General features: G+C 30.3%; 5 protein-coding genes across 9 annotated transcripts; 4 read left to right on the forward strand and 1 right to left on the reverse strand.

The window, feature by feature from the left end:
* The first annotated feature begins 95 nt into the window (after window positions 1-95).
* On the forward strand, window positions 96-6,614 carry LOC127062491 (rapamycin-insensitive companion of mTOR). Of its 5 annotated transcripts, XM_050990824.1 has the most exons (10): window positions 98-806; window positions 903-950; window positions 1,422-1,578; window positions 1,667-2,229; window positions 2,314-4,852; window positions 4,937-5,066; window positions 5,165-5,532; window positions 5,759-5,861; window positions 5,940-6,047; window positions 6,141-6,614. In XM_050990824.1, the coding sequence occupies exons 1-10, from the start codon at window positions 752-754 to the stop codon at window positions 6,516-6,518; spliced, it is 4,449 nt and encodes a 1,482-aa protein (XP_050846781.1). In that variant the 5' UTR covers window positions 98-751; the 3' UTR covers window positions 6,519-6,614. The 5 variants fall into 5 exon arrangements, with proteins under 5 accessions (XP_050846779.1, XP_050846778.1, XP_050846781.1 ...); XM_050990822.1 differs by having other exon boundaries at window positions 96-285; window positions 412-806; window positions 1,667-5,066; XM_050990823.1 differs by having other exon boundaries at window positions 1,667-4,852.
* A 244-nt stretch (window positions 6,615-6,858) lies between these two features.
* LOC127062497 (COP9 signalosome complex subunit 2) lies at window positions 6,859-9,176 on the forward strand. The gene is made up of 9 exons (XM_050990840.1): window positions 6,859-7,023; window positions 7,173-7,367; window positions 7,446-7,571; window positions 7,654-7,821; window positions 7,891-8,065; window positions 8,158-8,296; window positions 8,404-8,620; window positions 8,727-8,867; window positions 8,951-9,176. Exons 1-9 carry the CDS (start codon window positions 6,970-6,972, stop codon window positions 9,068-9,070), a joined length of 1,335 nt encoding a protein of 444 aa, XP_050846797.1. The 5' UTR covers window positions 6,859-6,969; the 3' UTR covers window positions 9,071-9,176.
* A 307-nt stretch (window positions 9,177-9,483) lies between these two features.
* Window positions 9,484-11,849, forward strand: LOC127062501 (probable galactose-1-phosphate uridylyltransferase). The gene is made up of 6 exons (XM_050990845.1): window positions 9,484-10,117; window positions 10,178-10,347; window positions 10,411-10,616; window positions 10,706-10,934; window positions 11,079-11,295; window positions 11,406-11,849. The coding sequence occupies exons 1-6, from the start codon at window positions 10,078-10,080 to the stop codon at window positions 11,648-11,650; spliced, it is 1,107 nt and encodes a 368-aa protein (XP_050846802.1). The 5' UTR covers window positions 9,484-10,077; the 3' UTR covers window positions 11,651-11,849.
* On the reverse strand, window positions 11,824-13,829 carry LOC127062498 (adenylyltransferase and sulfurtransferase MOCS3). Its single transcript, XM_050990841.1, has 5 exons — window positions 13,278-13,829; window positions 13,000-13,213; window positions 12,591-12,889; window positions 12,054-12,521; window positions 11,824-11,975 (listed from the first exon to the last, which is right to left on the reverse strand). Exons 1-5 carry the CDS (start codon window positions 13,453-13,455, stop codon window positions 11,824-11,826), a joined length of 1,311 nt encoding a protein of 436 aa, XP_050846798.1. The 5' UTR covers window positions 13,456-13,829.
* Window positions 13,830-14,020: 191 nt separating this feature from the next.
* Window positions 14,021-17,106, forward strand: LOC127062503 (ras-related protein Rab-39B). Its single transcript, XM_050990847.1, has 3 exons — window positions 14,021-14,583; window positions 14,984-15,093; window positions 15,242-17,106. The coding sequence occupies exons 1-3, from the start codon at window positions 14,476-14,478 to the stop codon at window positions 15,678-15,680; spliced, it is 657 nt and encodes a 218-aa protein (XP_050846804.1). The 5' UTR covers window positions 14,021-14,475; the 3' UTR covers window positions 15,681-17,106.
* Window positions 17,107-17,224: the final 118 nt, after the last annotated feature.

Consider the following 17,224-nt stretch of genomic DNA (forward strand, 5'->3'; position numbering starts at 1 on the left):
TACAAACTTTTTCGCTAGAAAATTAAAAAATATATCATTTAGCAATTACGTGCATCAAATATCGTACGTTTGTATAACAGCAAGTACAAATATTGTAATTTGTATTTGCGACGTAAAATTACGTAGTATTTAACAAAATAGAGAAATGACAAACGATAAAGTTATAACAAGAAGTTGCGGCACGTAATAAAAGGAAAGAAAAAGAAACAGAAAAAAAAGTTATTTACGCTAAGATTTCTACGAAAATCTAAGGCGCACTTCGATTATTGTTATTAACAGAAAGAAGTTCGTAAAATCGTGAGAGCGATTGTATTCGACGGCGTCTTTGTTTTTCTTTTTTTTTTCTTTTTTGTTCTCTCAAAGTGATATACAAACAAATATACAATAATAAAATTCTTATTTTCTTATTAGATACATAGTTCTCTAAGTGTGCCGGTTGGTAACGCTGTTACACGAGATACAAGGAGGTTAAAGTTTTGCGAATCGACTGGGACATCTATAATTTTGGCAAAAGAGAAGTTACCGCGGTGGTCTACGTCGCGAGAATTGACGATAGTGCAAACGAGTTCTCTCGAGTGAAAGAGTGACACTTCGTTCATGTTCTCTATGACTTGATTTTTATCAATAAATTGTTCTTAGTGTTTCGTTCGTAGAGTCGAACCGTGAGAATGACATATTTCGTGAAAAAGGCACGTGGCAACGGTCGGACGAAGAGTGTTAATTGTGATCGTGGGTAGCAGCCGGCTAAGAAATGGCAATCTCTAGTTATTTGATCTGGACTCTACGCGCAAGCAGGTCTCATCGAAGTATGTTAAATGTTTACGTGTGACTCCTTACTACGTTTAAAAATTTATTATAATTTTTTATAGGTTTAATAATTACAATTTCGTTTCTTCTCGTAGGTCGGCGAGATAACGAAGACAGTAGTGTGCAACTCGATCTGTCAAGAGGTTAGAGGCTTAACCTAAAAGATTATAGATTCATAAATTTTACAAACGAATGGAAATGCACTCTTATTTTTAAGTCAAATGTATGAGTAACTTGCAATGTTTCTTCTAACGCATACAAGATAAACTTTTTTTTTATCAGAAAGAATATTTTTAAATCTAATTGTTTTGACGACATCGTTATAATAGCTCATTTATTTAGGAACACTGCACACACATACATACACACTACGTCGTCACATTTCGAATTTACGAAGTTTGTTATAAGACATATTCATTGTACAGATTATATTTTTTTATTAAAATTAATTAGAATTATTTTAAGAAATTATTATATTACGTGTAAGGTGAAGTATTCTTTCTTATTTTTTTTCTTTTCTTTTCTTTTCTTTTTTTTTTTTTATTTAAAAAAAATAATTTTTTTTTTCTTTTTCTTTTTTTTTGAAACTTAATAACAAAAATTATTTTTTGTAGGATTGAAAGAAAATGTAAAAGAAGTGTTAACTAATCTTTGTCAACGACATAATGTACCAAGTGTAAAGAAGCTAGCTTATCTTAATGCTATTGTTAAATTAATTAGTGAAAATGATTTGTCTGATTATGGTTACTCCATAGACGATCTATTTTGTTGGTAAGAATACGTAATTTTGTTGGTAATAGAATCTTATAATTTTATATTGCTAGATTATTATTTCACTTTAAAAATTATTATCTTTTAGTATGCGTGTTGGTCTTGTACAAGAAGCAACCCAAGTACGTGCAGCAGCATTACGAGCTGTAAGGTATATGCTTAAGAAGGAGCAAGATGTTATTGCTATTAATAAATTGCAATATCCATATTTTGTGGCACGTAGTATGGATGTTAATCTACGGAATGAAATGGAAAGAATGCAGGCTCTTAGACTCGTTAGAAGAATTTTAGCTTTAGCTCCTAAACATTTCAGCCCTATCTTAGCCAGATCTCTTATAAGTTTAACTAATGGAGGCATAGAGGAAAGAGATCGTGCATTCAGAGTATTTTTAGCTACTCTCTGCGAGTTAGGAGTCTTAAATTCAAATTTGTTAATAAGTTGTGGAGGAGTTAGCGCACTTGCGCGAGCAGCTATGACTGGACAAAGCCCTTCGATCGTCGAATCTGTTGTGGGGGTTTTGTTAAAATTATTAAATAATCCTGATACAAGAGGGAGCGTTTCCCTTTTATGTTTCGCAGCACCATATTGTGAACTTCACTCTTCAAGCTCAGAAAGAACAAAAGAGGAACGAGATCAAAAATTCGCAGCAAGTAAGATGGCATTATTGAGTATACTACGCTCTTATCCAGGTGTTTTACATTTTTGCTGTCCTACTGATAATTCTGGCCTTAAAGCTATAGCAGATATCTTATACGTTGAACAACTTGAAGTTCGTGGAGCTGTTTTGGAATTACTTTATGAATTATTGGATTTACCTCTGCCCACATGGACTGACGAACCAGACGTTGCGTTGGCTGCAGTAGATCCTGGCAGAACGCGAGATTCGTGGAAACTATCTGAAGGTTTTGTCGCAGCTGAGGGAAAATTTATATTACCATCTCTTTCATCTTGTTGGCCAAATATAACAGAAATACATTTAGCATTACTAGTGTACGCTTTATTAGAATGTGGGCTACACAGAGCACTCGCAGAAACAATCGTTTCTTCGGATACCTTTATTTCCGTACGTGCAGCAGTACTATTAGGAGCGTTACTACATCTAGCACATTCCCTGCTACCTTCAGAAGTTTGTGATCTGACGCCACCTTTGCCAAACTTATTGGAACATGCAAGCGCTGGTAAACATCAAGCGCTTGCCGCTGTAACCATCTTAGGACGCATGCATACGATGATGCGTCGTCGACCAACACCTGCGAGTCTGTTTCTCGATCGAATGTTACGAGCTGGTAGTTGGTTGAGACCAACTTTGCCACGACGCCAACGACCGTCCAGTAGACATTGGTTACGTAGGGAATCTTCGACGACACCTTTATTGAAAGACGCGCAAGTCTTAAGTTCTAAGGATGCGCTGGCTTGGAACTGGCCTGTAGTACGATCAATCCTTCGCTCCCGCGAAGATACGATAAGAATACTCCATGATTCTGACTACAGATTGTTCATCAAGAGACTCGTTCGTTATTTCAAACCTTCATCGAATGCATATAGTAGAGTGGAATTGGGAACAAATGCTATTTTAGCACGAGAAGCAACTTTAGCAGGCTGCGAATTACTAAACTGTTTATTAGAACTTCACGAGCCCGAAAGTACGAAACTGTTGAACGAATTGATCGTAGATATCGCGGAACAAATCTCTTATATTCGTACTTCGCAATCTGCACACGATTGCTTATTCTCACCACGTCACATGTCTACAACGTGTTGTCAGAAATATTTCCTCTTTTTAGGACAACTGAGTCATTCTGCAAAAGGAACCGTTATCTTAAAAGAATTCAATTTACTAGAAAAATTACAAGACTTGGCTCTAGCCACCAATCATGACTGTTATGTGAAACTTATTGTTTCAAGTTTAGATTATTCCAGAGAAGGACCTAATAGGAAAGTTCTGAATAAGATTATCGCCGAATCATCTTTAGAGAGTACACGTTTATATGCTACGCAATTCCTACGATTGATACTCAGAGCAAAAATGTCGGATGCATACCATTGGGCAATGACTTTATTAACAGAAAAATTAACGGACACTAGTAAGGTTGTAGCATTGACTGCATTAGAGGTATTGCATGAAGCGTGCGAAGAGACGGAATATTTAAATATTTTATTGCATCAAGAAGAACATCAAGGGAACTGGGATAAGTGGTTGCAACATTTAGGAGATAAAGGGTACTTATTAAAAATAAGACTTTATTCTCTACACGAAGGTTTTTCATGTCTGCCATCACCTTCAGAAGAATTAGAAAAATGGATTGGACCTGGAGGTTTTGCAGAGAGATATGTAGGCTTGGTGGAAGGTGAAATACATGACTCTCTGACTCGTCGTCAGAGAAACGAAAACGGAAGTTACCACAGAAGAACAACTAACGAATTGATAATGCCTCGCAATATATTTATTTTACCTCATTTGATAGGCCAAATAGTACGACATGATTTTGGAATGCAATTATTGCTCCGGCAAAACGTAATACAACATTATGCACGAATCATTCAAAGATTTAGAATAGATTTGGGAGGTAGAGATTCGGAATCTAATTCAAGATGTACCAAAAGTAGTCGTTTAATCGTGGATGATACTTACACTATGTCAGAAGGGTCATGTATAGATGAGTATGTGGAATCAAATCGTTTAGAAACAATTGTAGATGCAGAGACTATAGAATTGTCTGATTTATGTACTCCACCGAAAACAGAATCTTTAATAGAAATACGAAGAAAAACAAGCTTAGATGATTCAAGACATACTACTCCCGATAGAAGTTGGAGAAGTGATCTTGAGATCCGTGATGAACAGTCCGTTAATTTAGAGAAACAAATATTAAAAACAAAATCTGCGTTGTGGGCATTAGGACATGTAGGAACGTCAGCAGCAGGAGTCGAACAATTAAATCATTTAGGAATTATAGAAATGATTGCATCTATGGCGGAAACATGTCCTTATTATTCGGTAAGAGCAACGGCCATGTATGCTTTAAGTCTTATTGCTACGACCCGTGCAGGCACGGATGCACTAACAACTTTCGATTGGCCAAGTGTAAGACATAGAAGAGGAGATCACTGGTCGATTATTCGACCTACAGCTCGCTATCCCGTACCAAGTCCTATCCTTATTCAAAGGCATCATCGGAGTCTTAGCGACGGTAAACCTGAATTACCTGAACCGGTAGCTCGTCGAACTAGAAATCGTTCCGAGAGTGCAGCTACAGATTTGGAAGCAAGAAGGTATAATACAACTTTTTTTTTTTTTTTTTTTCAATTTATTTTGTATATTAAACTTCTTACAACTTGTATCTTATTTGTTATCAGAGAGAGAGGAGAAACTCCGAGTCCGCTTTCAAGTATACAAAGATTAAGTCAACAAGATGCAGAGGGATATGCGCGTCTTCGTAGTTTGCAACGTTATCGTAGACCAAGTTATTCTCAAAGTAGTTTAGAGGTGAGTTTTTATAAAATGTAAATAAATTTTCTATATTTCTTCTTATATTTAAAAATATCTTTTATTGTTTTATATATATATATATGTATATATTACAGATGTACAGTTTAGACGGACGACTTTCACTGCAGAGCCTTTCAGAATTCGATTCATCCCGCAGCTGGATTGCGAATAATATACTCACACCTACCCCACCGCCTCTTGAAAATGATAACGATAATCTATTTTATATGGGTATTTGCCTTCCTAGGAGACTCACGACTCTTTTTCCGGATCCACCTCAACCAATAGTTTCTATTGTAGTTGATGACATGAGTAAACCTGAAATAGGTCCTAATGAAATAGATGAAGAATCTGGATCAGAAAGTGATGCCGACACCGAACATTGTCGAGTGTGCCTTGTCTGTTACCGTACGAAAAGTAGCACTAAGGTTGTCACTGGAGAAGCAGATATAAAACTGCGGAGGCAAGGATAATGATACTCTGCAGGATTTTTAATACTTTCAAAAGAATCAGAATATTAGTTAATTTTCTTATTACTTAAAATTCAACTCTATAAAAATATTGCAGGATTTTTAACTATAAAGAAATTGTTTATCTTTAACACGCACTTCAATGATCTTATTTTTTTCTTTCTTTCTTTTCTTCCGTTCTTATCTTAATAATATAATTATTCTTTTCTGTGTGAATAGGGAAATCCTTAGGCATACACAGCGACTTGCAAATCCTGTCTGGTACAGACATAGTAGACAAACTCTTCTTAGATTAAGGCAAAGGTATCCTGAAAAATTCCAGGTAATATTTCTTTTAACGTTCATTTAAAATAATGGAAATTATGTTCTACGCATATTGATCTGATAATTTAATCAACAGGATGCTTGTTTGTTCTCGGATGTAGCTTCTCGATTAGGAAGTAGTTCTTATAGAATACCAGCACGACGATTCTTACAAGAATTATTTCTAGATTCTTCGTTTGATGCGGTATGTATTCAATGTAATTTCATATAGTAGAAAATACATTTTCATATATATTATCGTCATTAAACATTTTTTAATAATTTTCTTGCAATACAGCTTTATACAGAACCAGTCACCATATTAAAATTATCTATCGGTACAGAGGAAAATCCTTTACAATCATGTGTTCCTATTGCATCTGAGGCTAGTCCTCAGAAGTCTCACAGTCCTTCAGAAAGTAAAGTGAATGGAAGAGTTACTTTTTCTGAAATACAAGCTGGACAATTAGCTATAGTAGCGGAAGAAGCGACAGGTGAAGCATGTACAATGAATCAACGAGATAAACTCCAAGAAATTCTGCAAATGTCCGAACGACGCAGTGACGAAAAAATTATAGCGGAAATTTTAAATCCCGAGGAAAGGATACGTTTGTCGAAGAGTTCTGATAGATTACTAAAAATATCGAGTACCAACACTGCCATCAGCCTTGAGTAGTCCTCGACTTTAATCTCACACCTGTATATTTTGTATTAAAGATAATATTGAAATATATATAGAAAATAAATTACACTGCCAGAAGCCAGCATCAAATTGTAGACATTTCATTTTACCTCACGACAAAAAGAAAAAAGAAAAATGAAAAATGTTTTAGTCAAATAGTAAATGTAATAATATCTATAAATAATATTTGTAAATAGAATTTGATTATCTGCAAATATCAATGTGGTTAATATTTTCTAGAAGAGATTTATTTTCAAAATTGGTGCCATTACTGTGAAGTAAGGGCTGACAACTTTATACCTATTGCTATTTTTTTTTCTTGAAGTAAATCACATGGTTGCATGTTCTATGATGTGAATTCAAAATACTACAATACCGTTGTCGCTGTCAGTACGTTGTACGTATTTTTCTTCTACTTTATATTATTCGTTTAAATCAGTACGAAATGTCGGATGGAGAAGATGATTTTATGTGCGAGGAAGAAGAAGATTACGGATTAGTAAGTATCTTTAATCGAAAACTAAAATATTAGTAGAATCGTTATATTTGCATGTTATTTTAGGTTATGTTTTTTTATGCATTTTTGTAACTAGCTAAGAAACAACAAATAATTTAAAATATTAATTTGTAAACCAATGTTTATTATAGGAATATTCAGAAGATTCTAATTCAGAACCAGATGTAGATTTAGAAAATCAATATTATAATAGTAAAGCATTAAAAGAAGATGACCCAAAAGCTGCATTGCAGAGTTTTCAGAAAGTTTTAGATTTGGAAGGAGGAGAAAAAGGAGAATGGGGTTTCAAAGCTTTGAAACAAATGATCAAAATTAATTTTAAATTGGTATATCAAACTTATAGCATAACAATATTAATAACTATCTTTTAATGTTAATTTATTTAATAACTTTCTATATTTTAGTCCAATTATAAAGAAATGATGGCAAGGTATAAACAATTATTAACGTATATTAAAAGTGCTGTAACGAGAAATCATTCAGAAAAATCTATTAATTCAATACTTGATTATATAAGTACGTCAAAAAATGTAAGTATTTAAGAAAAGAGAAACAAATAATTTTAATATAAGTTTAATGAACATCATTATATTTATCTTGTATTTTTAACAGATGGAATTATTACAAGATTTTTATGAAACTACTTTAGATGCGTTAAAAGATGCAAAAAATGATAGGTTATGGTTTAAAACTAATACAAAATTGGGAAAATTATATTTTGATCGTTCTGATTTTAACAAATTAGCCAAAATATTGAAACAACTTCATCAAAGTTGTCAAGTATGTATTATATAAACTAATATTATAAAAATGAGATATGTATAAAATAATGATACATGTTTGTTGTAGACTGATGACGGAGAAGACGACTTAAAAAAAGGAACACAACTATTAGAAATATATGCTCTAGAAATTCAAATGTATACTGCACAAAAAAATAATAAAAAATTAAAAACTTTATATGAACAGAGCCTTCACATTAAAAGTGCTATACCACATCCTTTAATAATGGGAGTTATCAGAGGTTAGTATTATTTGCTGTATATAGTAAATTAAATATGAAATTTTTTAATGCAATCTTACATGGAGTAAAAATTATATGTTCAATTCTTTTAGAATGTGGAGGGAAAATGCATTTACGAGAAGGAGAATTTGAAAGAGCACATACAGATTTCTTTGAAGCCTTTAAAAATTATGATGAATCAGGATCTCCAAGACGTACAACATGTTTAAAGTATTTAGTATTAGCAAATATGTAAGTATAAAATATAAAAAGATATATTTCTTAACAAAATATTATGTGTTTAAAATTTTTCCATCTAAAGGAACATTTACAATTTTAAATTATAATCGAATTTTTAGGTTGATGAAATCGGGAATTAATCCATTTGACTCACAAGAAGCAAAACCATACAAGAATGATCCAGAAATTCTAGCAATGACAAATTTAGTAGTTAGTTATCAAAACAATGATATTAATCAATTCGAATTAATTTTAAAACAAAATAGAAATAATATTATGGATGATCCATTTATTCGAGAACATATTGAGGATTTATTACGAAATATTCGTACTCAGGTAAAAAATTTACATAACAAGATTGAATTTGGAATAGAAATGTTTAATAGAAAAAAAAACTATTTAATTAATTTTATATATATAATAATATTTTTTTTCTTATTAGGTTCTTATTAAACTAATAAAACCTTACACAAGGATCCATATTCCTTTTATAAGTAAAGAATTGAACATAGATGTATCAGAAGTGGAAAGTCTTCTTGTATCTTGCATTCTTGATAGTACCATACATGGACGAATTGATCAGGTATAAAAGTTATTAATATTTTATATATAAAGGAAATGAAACGAATGTAACGGAGAAAGATTTATTTATAAATATTATTATAGGTGAACCAGGTTCTTGAATTAGATAAAAAATCCGTTTGCGCTGCTCGCTATAATGCATTAGATAAATGGACCAGTCAGTTACAATCATTACATGTAGCCATTGTAAACAAAATGTCTTGAATAGCATGATATACCGATATCGAAAACCATAAATATTATTGTGTATAGTATATCATAAACATCTGTCATTAAGTAAAAAAATAAAATCTATTGTGATATGTTAAAATTAGAATATTTTATATATATCTAATTACTTTGATAATAATATTTAATTATAGTCGATATAAAGTTTACGATTTATACAGATTATAAAATAAGATTCAATTAAAAATAATATTTCGAAAATGATTATAATGTAAATTCTCAATATATAAAATATATATACGTATACCTGAGTCGAGTCTCTTTTTATACGATGGATGCAATTTGATTGTACTGTGCAAAAAATATCGCGTAAAAATAGATTTACGAAAAGTATAAAAGTTTTGTTAAACTGACGCAAACTATACAAAAAGCAATATAAAAATAATCAGGATTCACTAAAAATGTTTTATTATTATATTTAAAAAAAAAAATCGAGATAAATAAAAATGAGATATTTTTTCAAAAAAATAACTAATCGTGTAAAAAGAGATCAATGTGTGTGCGTGCGTGCGTCATACGTGCGTGTGTGTATGTATAATGTAGTTTTTATTCATATATATACGTACGTAAATATGCAGCTTTATCAAAGTTAATTCATCCCAGATGTCGCAGTGTTCTCTACATAAATAAAGATCATAAATACACAAGTAGTAAAATGATACACAAGTTAAAGCTTGATATATATATTCTTTTAAAACGAATGAGGTTTCAGTTCATCGTTATCATATAGTTTTACTGATAACGCAAAGTAAAATTTTGAAAAAATAAGTTATATAAGTATTTTAATTTTGAAATGTTATGAATATGCATTAGAATTTAGTTACAGTTCTATTTTTGACGTAAATAAAGAAATATCTTTTATTGCAAACGTAATATATATAGTTATAATAATTGTATAATAGATATTATATTTGTGTAACAGATATAATATCATAGTTATAAATTTAGTTGATGACAAGAAAGGAAATAGATCTTCCAATCACATGGACACCAATCAAAGTAGTGACACTTTTGATCCTAAAGGTATATAATTTTATCATATTATATTATTGCAATGAATTTCTATAATTAATTGTTTTACAGATCACCAACATATACGTTATAATCCTTTAAAAGGAGAATGGGTATTAGTATCTCCACATCGTATGAAACGACCTTGGGGAGGTCAAGTAGAACCAAGCACAGACGAAGAACTTCCTGATTATGATCCTAATAATCCACTTTGTCCAGGAAATGTTAGAGCTAATGGAGAGGTAAATTCGTTATGTCATTTATTTTAATACAAATATATATAATATTTTTAATACAACTCTTAGGTAACTCCTGTTTATCAAAAAACTTTTACGTTTATTAATGATTTTCCTGCGTTACTTGAAACAGTACCTTCGCCGTCAAAATCAGACGATGAATTGTTTCAAATTGGAACTGCTCGAGGAACGTGTAAGGTAATGTGTTTTCATCCAAAATCAAATGTTACTATAGCACTTATGAAGATTGATGAGATCAAAGATGTAATTATAAGGTAAGAATATATATATTATGTAATAAAATTTTAAGAAAAATATTTTGTTAAATTACAAATCTCTAAATATTTTTATTTTTTAAGAACAGATGGATATTTGAAATCCTTGATTTAAGTAAACAATGGACCTGGGTTCAAATATTTGAAAATCGTGGCGCCTTAATGGGATGTAGCAATGCACATCCTCATTGTCAAATTTGGGCTAGTTCTTTTTTACCAAACGAAGCCAGAATAAAAGATAAATATTTAGCTGATTATTATAATCGTAATAAAAAACCTCTTCTTATTGATTATATGGAAAAAGAAATTTTGAAAAAGGTAAATAAAAGTATAACACATATAATGAGTTTTAAATGTTTTAAATAGTACTTCTACATAGTATTTAAATAATTAAAATTTATAGAAATGAATTTAAAAAATATATTTCTTTTAGTTGATATATTTTAGTTTTATGTATCTTAGGAACGCATTGTATTACAAAATCGCGATTGGATAGTAATTGTACCATTCTGGGCAGTATGGCCTTATGAGACCATGGTACTTCCAAAGCAACAAGTAACAAGAATGCAAGATTTATCAAAAAATCAGCAAGAATCATTAGCAGTTATCATGAAACAATTATGCACAAGATATGATAACTTATTCCAGTGTTCTTTTCCATATTCTATGGGATGGCATGGTAAATAATTATTTCATTGTCAGTTTTTTTTTTATTATACATTATCTTTTTAAATAAATATTTGTACGTAATTATTTGTATAAAAAATAATAATTATATAACAATTAAAGGTGCACCAACTGGTGAATATCTAAAACAAGATTATCCATATTGGACGTTTCATGGTATTTATCTACCTCCATTATTACGTTCAGCTACGATAAAAAAGCATATGGTTGGGTATGAATTACTTGCACAAGTACAAAGAGATTTAACTCCAGAACAAGCAGCAAGCAAATTAAGAAGTTTAAGCGATATTCATTATAGACGTCCGGAAACAAGTTTATCAGCAGAAGAATTAGCGAAATACAATTGAATTTCTCTTTTATAACTTTTTTGTAGTATATCTCTATTTTAGAAAAAATAATACTTGTATAAATTATATACAAACATATGTAACATATATATATATAGATTTATATATATAATCGCAAATGTGTACATATCTGTACCATAATGAAATATTGAATATTTCATCAGGCTAAATGATCAATAAATAGGAAATGTTGAATCAATTTTATTACTCCAGGCATGAATTCCTCCAATGATGTCTTTTATATTTAATTTACTATCTTTAAATATCTGTTGAAGATGTTTTACTGCTTTCTGTGAATCATTTCCTCTTCTACATAAAACATAAACTAAAAAAAGAAATATGTACAAATTACATAATCGCCCTTTTATTTTAATGCGATTAATAATAATTGTTTATCTTATACCTTTTGATATTGTTTTTCCATTGTCCTGTTTGTCTATTTCACTTTTTATTTGCTTAGTAGCATTATCCTTGTAAATCTCATACAATGGAATATTTATAGAATTTCTCAAACGACAAATTTGAAATTCTTCGGGTGAACGCACATCAATTAATAAGTGATCTTCTGTGTTAAATTTTGTTATGTGATGATATGTTTCAACTGTAATTCTGTCTTCATTTTTGAGTAGATTTAAATTAGGATTTTTATCATTTGCTTTTGCACCACAAAACTGTTCATAATCAATTAATTCTTTTATAATTGGATTTTTTCCACAAATAGCACATTCTTGATTCCTGGTACGTAAATTGATATTACGAAATCGCGTTTCGATTCCATCAAATACTAACAAGCGGCCCGAAAGTGTTTCAGGCATATCAAGGATTACTTTAATAGCTTCCACTGCTTGCAAAACACCAATTGTTCCAACGGCTAGAAATAATTGTGTTAAAAGATAACTATCTCAAATATTACAATATATTTCAATCAAAGAATAATAACCTGCTCCAAGTACACCACCGTCACCACAATTAGTTACTGTTTCAGGAGATGGTGGTTTAGGAAAGATACATCGGTAACAAGGACCTTTGTAATTAAATACAGACAAATGTCCTTCAAAACGCAATGCTGATCCAGAGATCAAAGGTTTGTTACTTAAGACACACGCATCGTTTAATAAATAACGCGTTGCTACATTGTCAGTTGCATCCAATACAATATCATACAATTCTATAATTTTTAAAGCATTGCTACTGTCCAACTGAAGTTTATAAGGAGTGACTTCGGTATAACTATTTAACCTGGAAGTAAGTACATAGGAAGTGAATAATGATCTATATATTTCAAAGGATAGAAGTTATCAATTGTAGTAAAAGTGAAAGTTAAGGAAATGAAAGTAATGATCATATACTTGTTGAGAAATTCTGCAGCTACAGTTACTTTAGGCATTCCAATAGTTCCTTCCGTGAATAAGACCTGTCTGTGTAAATTATTAATTTCAATATTATCATAATCAACAAGTCCAATACGTCCAATACCACTGCAAGTTAAGTACAATGCGGAAGGACAACCTAATCCACCTACTCCCACGATAAGTACTGAAGATTCCTTTATTTTTTTTTGTCCTAAAATATAAATAACATAAGAATTCAATTTACAGAGAAATACATTGGAAACATTTTACACCACCTGTTACACCAATTTCTGGCAAAAAAATCTGTCTGCTATATCTGCTAATTTCATCGTTATTCAAACCGTGGTCACGTGGAATTTGTTTCGCGCGCCTTATATTAGCTAACGCAGATTCTTTTTCATGTAAAAGCTCACGTAATTTAGCAATCTCATTTATCAATTCTTCTTCGTCCATGTCTTTATTAGAGAAAGATAATAATAGAAAAAAATATTCAAAGAATATTATTTCTCTTCGAATCAACGTTGCTATTTCACAAGTTATTTTTGTGTGTATTATATACTGTATACGAAGCTGTGTGCTGTGTATGAAGTAATGGAGCCATGGACCTCAAATTACAATATGAACTTTAACTCTCTACGATTTTAATTCTATATCTATAAAGTTAGATGGTGCAATAATACATCGGTGTAATTTCCTCAAATATATATACACTTATATGTATATGTTAAAATTCATTAATCGTATATAGACCGGGTTATATGGTCTTTGAAAAAAAATAAGTACAGAAAGTTGATTTTTTAATCTAGATTAACAATTCTATAATATATCTTCAGCAGACATTTTCTAAACTGTTGATACACATATATGTAATACAGCGTGTGCTTTGCCACGCACACATACAAGTAAAAAGATTTACTAGCGCGCCATCTGGCTTTGCAGCTACGAAATTAAAATGGTAGGCAGTTTCTTTTTTAGATTAGAACACGGAAGTCCTCGGTGTGATCTTTCTTGTCCGAACTCTGCTGTTGGTGTGGTGTAACGTTTAATAATGACGAATTAAATTTATAAATCATTACAAGAGAAAGTACTCTGTGATTACATAAAATTGTAACTTCTGTTTTTTATTTTTCTTTTTTTTTTGTAAATGAAAACATAATAACCTACGACATCAATCGCGAGTAAATAATAGACGTGTTAATGTGGTAATAAAAAGTTATACACATTAAAAAGGATGATATACGTAATCATAAGATCTGCGTATTTACTCGTACAGTGACGTGCGCAATAGAGACGACACAATGAGCAAAGGTGGTAGGAAGCTGATGATTAATGTCACGGTCAGCTGAATTCTAGTTGTCCTGACAAGTGCGCGCACAAAAAATGCGTATATTTTAAAAGAAAGAAACGTGCATTTGGTCGAGAGCTTTATTTTTTTTGCTACCCCCACCCCTCCGCCATTTATCTTCCATCGAGATGGTGGAGCCAATTTTCGATTATCAATTTCGGCTAATACTGATTGGCGACAGTACGGTCGGGAAGAGTTCGCTCCTGAAATATTTCACCGATGGGAAGTTCGCAGAGGTACGATGCACTTTTATTATTACCCTATGATCAAAATATTTTAATAAACGGGAAGTCGTCGTTATGCCTTGTTACATCTACTCTTTTTGGCGTCATGACTGTATATTTTTTTATTTCTGCTAATGCGTAATATATATGGACATCAGCCCGCACGCGTCGCAATATTGTATAATCTAATCTTAAGTACATATTAGTGTTTCAACATAACATAGATCATTGATTGTGAAAAGATTAATGTTAATGGATTTTATTTGTTAAGCATGAATAACTTAATTATTTAAAAAATGATCATAAAAGGTAATTGATTGCTTCGTCAGACTATTGTAACGTTTTCGACACATTCAATATGTTTTTGTTATGAGAACTGTATGAATAGTGATTTATGAATTTTTTATTTTAGCTCTCAGATCCAACAGTCGGTGTAGACTTTTTTGCACGTTTAATTGAAGTTAAAGATGGTACAAGAATAAAATTACAATTATGGGATACGGCTGGACAAGAAAGATTTAGGTAAATAATTGATTGTGAATAAGATGTTTATATATGTGTATAAGTGTGTATATATATATAGTTTTTTTTATATATCCTATTGTTATATTTTATGTATAATAATCTGATGTAAAATGCTATTGAATAGATTATATTATTTTTACTTTAGGTCTATAACAAAGTCTTACTACAGAAATTCTGTTGGAGCATTACTTGTATATGATGTATGTAACAGAACTAGCTTTGAACATATTCCTCAATGGATGATGGAAGCACGTAGGCACATTGAACCACATCGTCCTGTATTTGCGTTGGTAGGTTGTAAATTGGATCTGGTAACAAATGGTGGCAGAAGAGAAGTATCAAAAGAAGAAGCTAGAGCTTTTGCTGATCAGCATGGTGTACATCATATAGAAACTAGTGCAAAGACAGGAGTCAATGTTGAAGAAGCATTTCGAACAGTTACTCAGGAAGTTTATAATAGAATACAGACTGGTGAATATAAAGTAGAAGATGGTTGGGATGGTATTAAAACAGGATTTGCTAGGCCTGGTGGTCTAGATTTTAATTTGGTTGAAGCAGAGCCTGCAAAGTCTTCGTGTTGTTAAATTAGGATTGACTTTGGTCTATTGAAAGAAACAAATTCTTTTATAACAAGAAATCAATTGTGTTGAGACTTCATTTAAGACTGCTTACAATCTACATCTAATAAATAATTTTCATTTTACTTGCTAAAGAGTTCATACACTATTCACTACATATTTATGTTAAATAATATAAGCAATGACAAATGTAAAAATATAGAAACTGAGTCTATAGATATTCAACACAACTGATTTCATCCAGGGAATGTAGCAGAAAATTTAATACGTAGTGAATTATTGATTACATTTTTTGTACCATAAATGTATGTTGAATATTGTATATTCCAAATACTTTTTCCAATGTTGTTGCGATAGTAACAAATACAATTTTCTGAATAGAAAATATATACAATTTTCACCGCATTCTTTGTTTCTTAGTTAAAAGACTAACATTATACATAATGGTCATTATGCATCTACATGAAAGATAGAATTTTTTGTATATAGTATGTATAAATAAAAAACTATATGAGTGATTAAAAACATTTAAAAATTCAGATAGGATTGTTTTTTTATTTCATTTAAAAACTAAAATATATGTATTTCTTTCAGAGTTATTTTTGTAGTGTGTATTCTTATAATAATGTATTACAAGTTTTATGTATGCTATTATAGAGATACTTTTATATAAATCTAACTTTCTGTTATATAACGGCTGTGCTCTTTGTTGGAATTATTTCATAATGAATGAAATAATAAAAAAAATGTTACCAAATCACATTTCTGAAAATAGTTTAGAATTATAATGTAATACATTAAATTATTTACATGAATGTACGTTAAAAGTATCTGTAATATGCGAAATAGAATTCATTAAAGCATACATTGTATAAAGTGTTAAAGAAGAAGAAACATGAAATTTATATGCTGTTTTTTCTACTCTTTTTTTTTTACCGAATATTTTTAATTTATAATAGCAAATAATATATATCATGAGTAAAAAATCAGATTGTAGACTATTATCTAATTATATTGATATGTTTGAAAATTTTTCATGAGACTTCTTCTTGTAATAATGACAAATCAATTAAAAATTTGTATATAAAATAATTTGTGACACAATATATTTATACAACATAATTGTCATGACAAAATATTATAATTGGTGTCTTTGATTATTTATTGGCACAATAAGTAAATGTGTTTTGCATTATTATATAGAATAACAATAAATACCTGTTCATTATATCATATTTTATATGTTACAACAGAAATCATAAAAATATAATGTTGTATAATTTATTAGGAATCAATTTGATAAAAATTTACTACAAGCTAATATAATAAACATAATTATTTTGTTGAGTTTTAATAATAATATTCATAATATATGTCATGTGCTAAGTAATATGACTTTGTATGCTGATGTAAATAAAATTTTAATACTATACTTTTTATCTATACATTTTACAACACATTTATTACATATTATTTATTTAAATTGATTATTAATGTATATTATTAAAAAAAATTATGAACAACATATAATAATTTAAATAATATTATTT

The sequence above is a fragment of the Vespula vulgaris genome, chromosome 3, assembly GCF_905475345.1.
Source record: "Vespula vulgaris chromosome 3, iyVesVulg1.1, whole genome shotgun sequence".
Lineage (NCBI taxonomy): Eukaryota > Metazoa > Arthropoda > Insecta > Hymenoptera > Vespidae > Vespula > Vespula vulgaris.

What these genes read in the sequence shown, in the direction of transcription:
- LOC127062491 (XM_050990821.1), top strand. Translation starts at nt 752, where the DNA reads ATGGCAATCTCTAGTTATTTGATCTGGACTCTACGCGCAAGCAGGTCT. An exon ending in CGCAAGCAGGTCTCATCGAA is followed by an intron (nt 807 to 902) that starts GTATGTTAAATG and finishes TTCTTCTCGTAG; the next exon opens with GTCGGCGAGATAACGAAGAC. An exon ending in ATTCTCAAAGTAGTTTAGAG is followed by an intron (nt 5,067 to 5,164) that starts GTGAGTTTTTAT and finishes TATATATTACAG; the next exon opens with ATGTACAGTTTAGACGGACG.
- LOC127062497 (XM_050990840.1), top strand. Translation starts at nt 6,970, where the DNA reads ATGTCGGATGGAGAAGATGATTTTATGTGCGAGGAAGAAGAAGATTAC. An exon ending in AAGAAGAAGATTACGGATTA is followed by an intron (nt 7,024 to 7,172) that starts GTAAGTATCTTT and finishes TGTTTATTATAG; the next exon opens with GAATATTCAGAAGATTCTAA. An exon ending in TACGAAATATTCGTACTCAG is followed by an intron (nt 8,621 to 8,726) that starts GTAAAAAATTTA and finishes TTTTCTTATTAG; the next exon opens with GTTCTTATTAAACTAATAAA.
- LOC127062501 (XM_050990845.1), top strand. Translation starts at nt 10,078, where the DNA reads ATGGACACCAATCAAAGTAGTGACACTTTTGATCCTAAAG. An exon ending in ATCAAAGATGTAATTATAAG is followed by an intron (nt 10,617 to 10,705) that starts GTAAGAATATAT and finishes TTTTAAGAACAG; the next exon opens with ATGGATATTTGAAATCCTTG. An exon ending in ATATTCTATGGGATGGCATG is followed by an intron (nt 11,296 to 11,405) that starts GTAAATAATTAT and finishes TAACAATTAAAG; the next exon opens with GTGCACCAACTGGTGAATAT.
- LOC127062498 (XM_050990841.1), bottom strand. Translation starts at nt 13,455, where the DNA reads ATGGACGAAGAAGAATTGATAAATGAGATTGCTAAATTACGTGAGCTT. An exon ending in GCTGCAGAATTTCTCAACAA is followed by an intron (nt 12,890 to 12,999) that starts GTATATGATCAT and finishes ACTTACTTCCAG; the next exon opens with GTTAAATAGTTATACCGAAG. An exon ending in TGGAAAAACAATATCAAAAG is followed by an intron (nt 11,976 to 12,053) that starts GTATAAGATAAA and finishes TTCTTTTTTTAG; the next exon opens with TTTATGTTTTATGTAGAAGA.
- LOC127062503 (XM_050990847.1), top strand. Translation starts at nt 14,476, where the DNA reads ATGGTGGAGCCAATTTTCGATTATCAATTTCGGCTAATACTGATTGGC. An exon ending in CCGATGGGAAGTTCGCAGAG is followed by an intron (nt 14,584 to 14,983) that starts GTACGATGCACT and finishes TTTTTATTTTAG; the next exon opens with CTCTCAGATCCAACAGTCGG. An exon ending in GCTGGACAAGAAAGATTTAG is followed by an intron (nt 15,094 to 15,241) that starts GTAAATAATTGA and finishes TTTTTACTTTAG; the next exon opens with GTCTATAACAAAGTCTTACT.